Source organism: Perna viridis, chromosome 8 (genome assembly GCF_037379345.1).
Source record: "Perna viridis isolate PV_CMFRI_1.1 ecotype Kerala chromosome 8, ASM3737934v1, whole genome shotgun sequence".
Lineage (NCBI taxonomy): Eukaryota > Metazoa > Mollusca > Bivalvia > Mytilida > Mytilidae > Perna > Perna viridis.
Genome location: NC_142452.1, coordinates 33,902,405 through 33,914,508, shown reverse-complemented (window position 1 = coordinate 33,914,508; position 12,104 = coordinate 33,902,405). Strand labels below are relative to the sequence as shown.

General features: G+C 32.5%; 1 protein-coding gene across 2 annotated transcripts in view; it reads left to right on the top strand.

Moving 5' to 3' along the window:
* The window catches only part of LOC148610318 (uncharacterized), an 89,828-nt gene that overhangs the window by 27,049 nt on the left and 50,675 nt on the right, over positions 1–12,104 (top strand). For both annotated transcript variants that reach the window (XM_088542729.1, XM_088542730.1), the window contains exons 16-25: positions 2,092–2,241; positions 3,189–3,332; positions 3,592–3,657; positions 4,136–4,279; positions 4,906–5,049; positions 6,627–6,767; positions 7,431–7,571; positions 8,373–8,513; positions 9,813–9,959; positions 11,644–11,712. In XM_088542729.1, coding sequence (XP_088398855.1) covers positions 2,092–2,241; positions 3,189–3,332; positions 3,592–3,657; positions 4,136–4,279; positions 4,906–5,049; positions 6,627–6,767; positions 7,431–7,571; positions 8,373–8,513; positions 9,813–9,959; positions 11,644–11,712 — 1,287 coding nt within the window. The remainder of the gene's footprint in view (positions 1–2,091; positions 2,242–3,188; positions 3,333–3,591; positions 3,658–4,135; positions 4,280–4,905; positions 5,050–6,626; positions 6,768–7,430; positions 7,572–8,372; positions 8,514–9,812; positions 9,960–11,643; positions 11,713–12,104) is intronic.

The following is a 12,104-nucleotide window of genomic DNA, read 5'->3' as shown; positions in this document are numbered from 1 at the left end:
ACCATCAGATATTGGGGTTATACTTAGGGCAGACATTGTAAAGGGCCTGTTTACCATCAGGTAGTTGGGTTGTCCCTTGTACCACATTGTATAGATTGGGCATACATTGTAAAGGGCCTGTTTACCATCAGATAGTGGGGTTGTTCCTTGTACCACATTATATAAATAGGGCATAAATTGTAAAGGGCCTGTTTACCATCAGATAGTGGGTTGTCCCTTTTGCCACATTATATAGGTAGGACCTATTTGCCATTAGATTTTGGGGTTATACTTTGGGCATACATTGTAAAGGACTTGTTTGTCATCAGATAGTGGGGTTATACCTTGTACCATTTTGTATAGATAGGGTATACATTGTAAAGGACTTGTTTGCCATCAGATAGTGGGGTTATACTTGGGGCATACATTGTAAAGGACTTGTTTGCAATCATATAGTGGGATTATGCCTAGTACGACAACACTTGCAACTGCATATTAAATCAGAAATGATGATTGATGTCTTGAGGAGTTTGGTTCATTACCTAAGACTTGATACTGACATTAAGATATAATAAAAATTTAGGGGTTAAAGTGGTTGATTTTGTAATTTATATGTACAAAATTGTACCTTGTATGATATTGTTATGTCTCCCGAACTTTGGGGGGGAACATGTTGTTTTTGTCCTGTCTGGCTGTCTGTATAACCATCCGCCTGTCTGTTTGTTCATCACACTTTTTTATGGGCAACTTTTCGGAAACTATTGCATTGAAATTCATAATTTTTTAAGGTAGTGAGGACCTGATATTTAATTGTGTAAATTACAAGAAAGTTTTGATTCCCTGAACTATTGTGGGAGTTATTCCCCTTTGAATTTTGACAGAAATGGATGAAATTTAAACTTTCCTTGATGCTTTTATATGCCTGTCTCAGTGACAATCACATTATGGAATACCACTGTCTGTCTTTCTGTTTTTCATTTTTAATTTTACAATAATGCAAATAATTTTTTTTTTGAATCTCGGTTTTATAAATTTTTTAAAGGTATAAATTAACCCTTAAATATTTTATGTCGTTTGCTGCCTTTCCTATTTTATTAATCTTATAGATATTTTTTTCATAAATTCCAAATTTTACTTGTGTGTATTAACTTGTAAATGTATGTGATTTTTTTTTCTTTAAATAATTTAGATTCACATGCACTTTTCTTTGTTTTAATCTTGCAATTTTTTTTAATATAATTATTTTTATTTAAGGGGAAATTGTGTTTATTTGTAACTTATTTTTATTTAGAGTAATTTTAGTATTAGAAAGGCACTTTATAAGTATTGTATAATAAATAAATAAATAATTTTTTAGGGATTTTGATTTATTTTGATAGCAATATTTGTCTTCATTGAAGGAAGTTCCCTTCCATTTCTGCTTAAGAACTACAGTGATATTGCTTCATAGGTATAGGAAGTTGATCACCAAAAAATGGAGATGGGCTTTCATCTGTTTTAGCACAAAAGTTTATTTTGATTAAAGATAATGGCATTGGGCTAACCACAAAGTTTAAAATATTTCACTGTGACATAAGTTCAAGTGCAGGCGTGGATCCATAGAATTTCATAAGGGTTTTTTCATGTTGTTATTTACTATTTTTGCCCTAATTTTGAGCAATTCAGCGGGTGTATTTAGAAAAACAGAAGACGCTTACCCTACAAGTGCACCTGGTCCATGCTCCCAGTTTTTAGTGGAGTCCGAGTTGCTCATTTGCTTTTGTTACTTTGTATGTGTGATTTTAGTTTCTTTATGTTCTTTGTTGTGTATGTTTGTTTTCCATGTCTGGTCTTTGTCCCTGGATTACATTCTTTTGATTACTGCTATAACCTGGGTTCCCTTGATTACTCTTTTACTATAATTGACAAATAAAAAAAAATGAGGGGTTGCATTCTCTTGAACTCTGGATAGTATTTTCAAAATAATAAAGAAATACATGAATAAGATGATTATAAGAAGATAATAATAAATATCCAGTTGAAAATTAGGTAAAAAAATTTAGAAGGATTTAATGCCTTAATAAAAAATTCAAAAATATTTATTGCCACATCTTAATCTCTTTTTATTTATAGATACCTTGGATACAACTTGATACCGGCTGTAGATGCAGAAGAGTTCTGTAACTTGACGTCTTTGACTGTGCTTCACTTGCCCAGTAACCTGCTGGATGATGATGTGGTCCCTGATAATGCTTTTGATTGTCTTACTAGTCTTGTTGAATTGTAAGTTTTTAATTTTGCCTTGTTTATAAATACATGTAGGGATTTAAAGTTTATTGGTCTGTGAGCTATTGATTATTGATCTGTCACTTCTAAAATATAGCATTGTATTTGAATTTTAAGAAGGTTGATGAAACTTTACTATTATTGATCTTAAAGCACATTCTGTACATCTTTGACTTATGAATCCAATAGATCTGTCTGGAAATCAGAAATGGCCAGATGTCCTTTGGTTCAAATTGTTAGCCAAAATTGTAGACCATTTTTTAAAATTTTTTCAGTGTAATCTAAATGGTCACCTTAAAAAGGCTTAATCGAATTGCAAAGGCCATAAGAAAAAGTAAAGGAAACAGTTTAGGTAAAGTGAAGTACATGTACATGTACAAGCATAACAAATGATGTAAATACAGAAACAATCATGGCCCATACTACTAGTATTTCCGGTCTATCCTCGACCTCAGATTACTCGAACCTTGGATAACTCAAACTTTTTTGCATGGTCCTCTTTTAAAGGTACAGTTTTTAAATACTTGAGTAGATTATATTTAGCTGAATTTCTCATGCGAAAATTAGGTTATCGTATGGTAAATGTTGGTCTGGCAGGCAGTGGATTGAGGGCATGGAAATTACTTTTGTAACAATTTTCTCAACAAGTACAGTCCTTGAACCGATCTATGCAACGTGATGCGATTACCGGTTTAATGGTTCGGTTTGAACGATTGATGACCGATCGAAAACTGATCGGTGATAGATAACTGATCACAGTTTTTGTTGCACGGATCGGTTCAGGTACTGTACTTATTGCAGCCTCTTGATATTTGGTATCCAGCATTAGTTATGGGTCCCATATTATGAGATCTGAATAGGTTTGTTTGACATCAACTTCTTGAAAAAAAAAAAAAAATTCTGCCATTTCTGTCTTTGAACCATTTTTCCTATTTATTTTGCAGAAATATTGCTTACAATTTCTTCAAATATGTTCCCAAAGCTGCCAAGACAATTGCCTTACAGGACTTCAGGCTACTTAATATGGCAGGCAACAAGTTAACAGCCATTCCAGAAGGCACATTCAAAACTGTCAATTTTACTAGTCTGTAAGTGAATATTGATGTATTTAAAGACTTCATATATTGATGTTTTACTGTGAAATTTGGCTAATGATGTTTGCCTTGCTTGATTTTCCAATTTTATATTGAAGTGTGGCTTTAAAACAATGTTTCAAATTTCAGCATTATTTATGGACTTGAAATAATATAGTGCAGAGATTTACTTAAACATATAACACAGATATTTTTTGGCATGAAAAAAAAAGCTTATTTAACTTCAGTAATGTTTTTTTGCATTGATTTTCAGGAATTTAAATTCAAACAAAATATTAGTTGTGGAAAATGGAGCTTTTCCAGATACTCTGAGGGAACTGTAAGTACACTATTTTGTCTTTATATTAAAATATTGATCTATTAAATTCTGAAGTGCCTTGTAACAAACTTTTCCTCCTTCAGGTACTTTGTATGTGCAACCTCCCTTAAACTGTTCAATGGATTTTAATCAAACTTTATTTGAGGGAGTAATCAAAGGAAACCAAGATTCTAGCGGAAATCAAAGGAAGGTAATCCAGGGACAAATACCAGTCATGGAAGACAGACACACAACAAGATCATAAAATAAGCAAAATAATACGTACAATGCAACAAAAGTAAATGAAAGTTACATGTTATTCTGACATGCCATTATGCTAACAATTAATATCTAATTGTCAGGACTTCAAAGCAAATTACGATCACGCATTATTTAACAAAAAACAAATAATGACACATAAGGCAAGGCAAAGGTAAGACAAAGTATAAACAAATGACTTAACGAGGTCAGATTAACAAAAGCTCAAATTTTATTGCAGAAAACTACACAACAATGAGTTTAGATTTACCCATCAGAACCCCTTCACTAACTTGACAGCTCTGAGAATTCTGAACCTGGCAAATAATGATATAGATGTCATACCAGAAGATGCCTTTGATAACTGTGTTAGCTTAAGAGAGCTGTAAGTATTTATATGTGTCACCCCTCTCCTCCGACTAACTTAAAACAATGCGAGTATAAGGAAGTAATCAACTTTCACGTTATTGTGAAAAGTGAATATTGATGGTGTTTTTTTGCTGACTATCATTCAGACTGTTTTTATACCCCTTCTCAGAAGAAGGGAAGGGAGTTGTATTGTTTAAACATTATCAGTTTGTCATACAAGCCATCACACTTTTTTGAAATATTAGTTGTTGCTGTAACTGCCTGTCACAGGCATGCAGCCAGGTGGTAGTTAGACTCGAGCTTTATATAGGTGTACCATATTGTTGAATTTGATTTCAGACAAATTCAGTTTGATTACCATATGGCTGGTTATTTTTAGCGGGTGTAAAATTCACAACTTTTAGGGAAAAAGGTATACCAAAAATTTTGAAGTTTTTGGTGTAAAATGTACTTAAACCAATATAAAATATTTCTTGGAATTTATTTTGCCGTTTTTAGACAGATCTAGACTTCTATAATAAGCACCCAGAGAAGATTATCTGCCATACAGTAATCAGTGAATAATTTGACCATACACTGAAGTTGGAATGTGTGCCTATCATTTGTTGGCATTGGCTAACAGGTTTCATGTTGATTTTACAGTTCACTAAATGGTAACAACATTGGATGGTTAACGAAGAAGATGTTTGAAGACAGTCCTAATATTTACTGGTTCTTTATTCAGAACAATGATCTTGCTTATATTGAAAACGGAACATTTGATCATTTCACTAATCTGGAGTATTTGTAAGTTAGATAGTTACTTAGTAGTCTTTTGAAAGATAAGGCTGTCAATAATTACCAACTTGACTTTAACTGATGCAGTAACAGGTACAAACACTTAATTTGAGTAGTAGTCTTTGTAAGAGTCATGCGAATTCTGTAACATGTGATACACCTGAAAAAAGGCTACACATTTTTATTTTTGTTATTAAGTTGCTCTGTAGGTCTATATGATAAAATATATAATTATTCATTCCGATTTGTCTGATTTTAGGAGATAATTCACATTGAAAATCCAACAGTTGATATCGTATTTTAGTGTCGTTTGTAGAGTTATCTCCCTGAATTTTGAATTCTTCAGTAAATTTTTCTATATAATTTGTATCTTCTAAGAAGAAGGGTTATATGAAAAGCCACATGTTACTTTGTGTTTCTTACGGTTTAAACAAAATATCAAAAATAAAAATATGTAGGCTTTCCAACCGTGAATCACATTTTGCATGATTCTTGGCTGGAGTGATATAGTCCCAGAACTGATCTGCACAATGATTTGAAGGAACGATAACTAGTGACTGATTGATCGCTGACGAATCGATAACTGATGACCAGTGACAGATCTGATTGCAGTATTGATAAGTTAAATGACAGATGATCCGTTAAAAATATAGCAAATGTAAAATAAAAGCATTATTTGATGTTTAAATCTATTGTATTGTGTGAATTAAATGTGTTAAATGGACAAATAAAACAACGGAATCCTTAAAATATACTGACTGCTTTGTGGTAAGTAATGCCATCACTGGGTTAATAGATTGGTTTGATGGATCAATGATTGATCAGAAATCAGTGAACGATGACCAATTACATTTTTTGTTGCACGAATCAGTTCTGGTACTTTATTTGTCATGTAAATGATGTACTTTTGAAATAACAATTGTAAATCGTATTTCAAATTTGCATTTTGTTGTTCTTGATTAAGTAGATTTGAGAGTGTGATGAATGTATGGCCTTCTTTATAGTACAGATCTATCTGTGTATAAAATAACAATATTTTGGTAAAAAAATGGCATATATTGACTGATTAAGCATTGCTTGTTTGATGGTTTTTCGACACTTTGTATCAGCTGCACCATTGACTGTGTCAGAACATTTTATGGATTTGCACTTAAATAGTTGCATGTTCTGTGAAGACACTTTTATATATTTTATGAGTTTTGTCTAAATCTCACATTTTTTGTTTGGAATTTTAAAATTTTTGGATTTCATTTGAACATCGTTTACATTTTGTTGGAAATAAGAACTTGTGGTTTGTGTACTTATTGGGTGTCATAAGGTACTGATCAAGTTTGAATTTCAGTTTGGTTGAATTATTTACACAAAAGTTAAGGTCATTATAAGTTGTTTTTAACCCCCAAAATATTTTAATGAATTGGAGTTATCTTTCTTTGAATATTAAATGATTTGAGTTGGATCTGATGTTCCTATCATTGATATTAAATTCAACACAGTAGAGAGCTGTCATTTGATGTCTTATTTGATGCCCTGTTTTTGTGATTACATGACATAGACGCAGCTTGTACAATGTACTTGTCTTTTTTCAGCTATTTGCAAAACAACAAGTTGACAGTGTTGCCCTCTGTTGGTGACTTTTCTGACCTAACAGCATTATACTATTATACCAGAAACAACAGAGTAACAGAGATAAAGTCTAATACCTTTAAAAATATGAATGGTCAATATTTGTAAGTGTTACATTTATTTTATCTAGCTGGTTTTTTACACATCAATGCTTATTTATAACCAACACAACTTTTTATAATCATTAAGTATATATTTGGATTAATCATTGATTTATCTCAGTTTCACACAATAAATTTTATATCCCCACTCAACCAATTAGTCATATATTGGATTCACCATGTCCATCCTTCTGTCCATCCAAATTTTTTGTAAAAAAAAAAAAAAAAATCTTGGCTCCCACTGGACATTTTGATTTAAAATTTGGTATGTGGCTTTAGATAGATAGGACAAAGATTGTAAGCTATTTTTAGTTGCTCTCCAATATCTACTTCCTGTTTGATTGGACATTCCTTTTTTCAACTATACAGAATGATAGTGGGGGTAAACCTACTGTGAAAGTACTTTTATTCGTGGATACCAATTTTCGTGGTTTTTGGACGAGACACAAGTTCTAGAATTCTTGAATTCGTGGTTTTGAGGTGGTTAGTATACACATCAGTGGAAATCTACTTTTCGTTGGGAACCAAATTTCGTGGATTGGTCTACCTACGAAAACCATGAACATTGGTACCCCATGAACAGTAGTATTTTCACAGTATTACAAAGTATGCAACTTATTTACCGTAATATCATGAAAAAAAAATCATACCATGAATTCTTTTTAGTGATTTATCCAACAACCAGATTTCAGTGATCCGTAGTGGAGCATTTGACAATGTAAATTATGAGTCGATCACGTTAGCTAACAACCCGTTGAAGACATTAGAAAGTAGATCATTTGTTGGTATCTCATTAAGCAAAGATTTGTAAGTATTAGTACAGTGGAACCTAAATTATCTGAAATCTTTAAACCAGACACTTTTTAAATATGAAACTTGGTTTTATTATCAAGAGATTTTTTTTGTTGCTTCTTATACCCACAACATGAAGTGGAGAGGTTTTATGTGATACACTTAGAAAATTTGCTTGTCTGTCTGGCCATCTGTTCATCTTCCCGTTTATCTGTCTGCCAACTCATTAAATTTGCAATGAAAAAGGACTCATTTCTTGATTATAATTTGTCAATATTATGCCTCCTTTTTTTTCTGTGCAGTTCTTTAATGTTTCCTGTTTTAGGGTCAAATCTGAGCAATGCACCCTGACTCTTTTTCCACTGTATTCTTATAGACTCCTTGAATCGATCCAAGCAAAGATTTGATGAATCAATGACCACTGACTGATTGATTGATGACAGATCGATTACCGATGATCGGTGACCGATCTGATCGCAGTTTTGTTCTGTATGAGGAATGATCTGTTTCAAATTATGGAAATGTTAAATAAATGTATAAATTGATGTTTAAATCTATTACATTATGTAAATATGTGTAAAATTAACAAAGAAAACAACAAAAACCGTAAAATTAGAGTGACCGCTCTGTGGTCACGTGATGCGATCACCGGTTGATAGATCGATGACTGATCGGAAACTGATCGATGATCGATGACCAATCGCAATTTTGTTGCATGGATCGGTTCAGGTACTGTAGTTGCTAGTCCACAAAACAATATTAAACAGATTTGTTCATTACAGTTAATTCAGTTTCTCTCTCTATATTTTTTTTCAGTACGTTGAGTAATTTAGAGATCACACATATACCTGCATCAGCTTTTGTTGATATCCAAGCTAGAGATTTATACTTACAGAACAACAAGATAGAATATATAGAAGAGAATGCTTTTGATAAAGTAGTACTTTCTGATGATCTGTAAGTTATCTGTAGATGACAGGCCTTTCATTAAGAGGCGGTACCAGATACTTTTACACTTTTAAACTACTGAAAGGTACCTCCTGAATTTCAAAATTTCATACATTTTTATGAAACAAAATGATGAAAAGGACTTCCTAGAAAACCAAAGGTACCTGCATTGCAAACTGATGATGAAACCCCTGAGATGATGGGTTTATCATTTACCTCCACTCGTTAGCATTGGAGCTATCATTCATCCTTTACACTTTTCTGTAATAGATTTTACAGCTTCTACTGTTAGGAATGCTTTAATATTTGGCATATTTTTTTACAAGTGTTAAACCTTCCTCTTCCATTGCAGCATGAATATACCAGTGGTGATTGAATAGCATTTGCATGCTATTGCGTCATTATCAGTAAATCAGCGGTCACATCAGCACAAAGAACAATTTAGTTTAGAGACAATTATTGCTTGTTCATAAACCGCTTCACAGTTCTCAAAGTTTGAACTGTCTCAAAGTTGGTCATATATATACAGTGTTTGTTAAATAAATAGGAGCTAGGTCACATCATGAAACTTGGCAGACATATTCGTCACAATAGAATGATTTATTTGCCGTTCTTTGATGTGTTTATTGTTTTTTATTGCTCTTTTCTAGAGTAAACATTCTTTATTCAATCCTTACTCAAAAATTGCTTAGTGGAATTTATTTTTTGTTTTGGTACAAGTATGTTTGTCGTCATAGATAGAAGCTCCTTTTCTTATTTCATTGCTATCTTTTTAAGTAGCACTACAGATAAGAATCATGAAAAATGTGATTCATGGGTAAAAAGCCTACATATTTTAATTTTTGATATTTTGTTTGAAATGTCATAGTAAACTGAAATAAATATGTGGTTTTTCATATAACCCATGCTCTTGGGAGATAAAAATTGTATAGAATGCACTGTAGAATTCAAAAGAAAGGGAGATAACTCTGTAAATGACACTCAAATACAAAAGAATCTATTGGATTTTCAATGTTGATTATCTCCTAAGAGCAGGCAGATTTGAATGAATAATTACACATTTCATAATATAGACCCACAAAACAACATAATTACAAAAAATAAAAATATGTAGCCTTTTTTGGGGTGTATCATATTTTTCAGATTTTGCATGAATCTTAAAAAGACAGCTACTTAATACAATGATTGGAAGTAATACACAAAAAAATACACCATATTTACATTCTGTGCTTCATTTTTCATGATATGTTTATGTTGACTTAAGCATTCAGTTTTAAGGCTACTTATGCCATCTTCAATCTATTTCAGATATCTTAATAACAATGGTTTGAAGACCCTTCATGGTTCTATCTTTGCCAACAGTTCCTCTATAGCTGGTACTTTATTTATGGAGTCTAACAGTATGCAGTTTATACCAATAACAGCATTTGATGCTCTCACTGGGGTTAACCAAATGTAAGTACATAGATTGATACCATTAATAGCTTGTGATGCCCTCGCTGGGGTTAACCAAATGTAAGTACATAGATAGATACCAATAACAGCATGTGATGATCTCACTGGGGTTAACCAATTGTAAGTACATAGATGGATACTAATAACAGCATTGGATGGCTCAACTCAGGTTAACCTAATATAAGTTCTAAGCTAGGTACAAATAACAGAATTTGATGCCCTCACTGAGGTTAACCAAATGTAAATACATGGATACCAATAACAGCACTGGATGTCTCAATTCGGGTTAACCAAATGTAAGTACATAGATAGATACTTATAACAGCATTGGATGGCTCAACTCAGGTTAACCTAATATAAGTTCTAAGCTAGGTACAAATAACAGAATTTGATGCCCTCACTGAGGTTAACCAAATGTAAATACATAGATACCAATAACAGCACTGGATGTCTCAACTCGGGTTAACCAAAGGTAAGTACATAGATGGATGCCAATAACAACATTGGATTGTTAACTGGGTTTAACCAAATGTAAGTTCAAAGGTAGATTGATACCAATGACAGCATTTGATGCCCTCACTAGGGTTAACCAAATGTAAGTACATAAATAGATACCAATAACAGCATTTGATGCCCTCACTAGGGTTAACCAAATGTAAGTTCATAGATGGATACCATTAACAGCTTGTGGTGCCCTCACTAGGGTTAACCAAATGTAAGTACATAGATTGATACCATTAATAGCTTGTGATGCCCTCGCTGGGGTTAACCAAATGTAAGTACATAGATAGATACCAATAACAACATTGGATTGTTAACTGGGTTTAACCAAATGTAAGTTCAAAGGTAGATTGATACCAATGAAGCATTTGATGCCCTCACTAGGGTTAACCAAATGTAAGTTCATAGATAGATACCAACAACAGCATTTGATGTCCTCACTAGGGTTAACCAAATGTAAGTTCATAGATAGATACCAACAACAGCATTTGATGTCCTCACTAGGGTTAACCAAATGTAAGTTCATAGATAGATACCAATAACAGCATTGGATGTCTCAAATTGGGTTAACCAAATGTAAGTACATACATTTTTTTTACTGCTCAACACATCATGAAGCATTCTGTTATAGATTTGCATGTGATGAATTGCCCTGAAGTTAATCTCTATACGTACCGTTACAATTAATTGCATCTAAGAAGATATCTTAGAGAAATTTAGCAGACAAATGCTAAGAAATTTCTGTTCAATTAGAATCTCTAGTTATAGAAGAGCAATTGCAAATTTCATTTAAAATATTTTTTTTTCATGTCTAACACAACTACGTGCAGCTGAGATGCATAACCATTAAAATATAATATCAGTTTATTTTTACCATAAGTATCTCAAAATTAAAAAAAATATATTATTTAAGGTTTGCTGCTGTCAGCAATAAAAAAAAATCACAAAAAACCCACAACATTCAACCAAAATAAAAATTTATGGGCATTAAACTTCAAAAGTTTCATTTCCAAAGAACTATGGTATATTCAAAAAGTGAATAAACGATGTCCTATTATTAAATTATTATACCCACACAAATTGCATTAATAATTTTGACCCATAAGTCTGTCCGTCTGTACATCATAGCATGTTGCCGCCTTGATATATCACTTGTTTTTTTTTTCTTTTTTTTTAAATTCAGATATTTGAGTGATAATTCTATTGACCAGTATCCATCTGTAGCTCTAGGAAACAAAGGACTGGTTGCTATGTAAGTACTTAATAAGAAAAATTGAAAGAAAGTTGCTGCACATCAATAAAACTCTTTAATTTGTAGCTGTAACTATGAAGCTTAATGTGCAGAGCCTGAGAAAGATGAAGATAGGTTTAAATACAAAAGAGAAACATTGAGCAACAAGTTAACAATATTTTTGGTGTATAAGTACATATACATGTTACGTTTGTATTTCTTTTTTTTTTTTTGCCCGGAGCTGTTGCCTTTTAATTTTTTTGGCTAACAGGGAACAGACAATTATTTCTGCCCACTACCTCAAGAATATTGATTTTTATATCAGATACACAGAGTATAACAGACCACCACCTTCCTGAACCATGGTGTCAGTCATTTCTTTGCCAGAGTTGTTGCCCCCTTTTTTTTTTGGT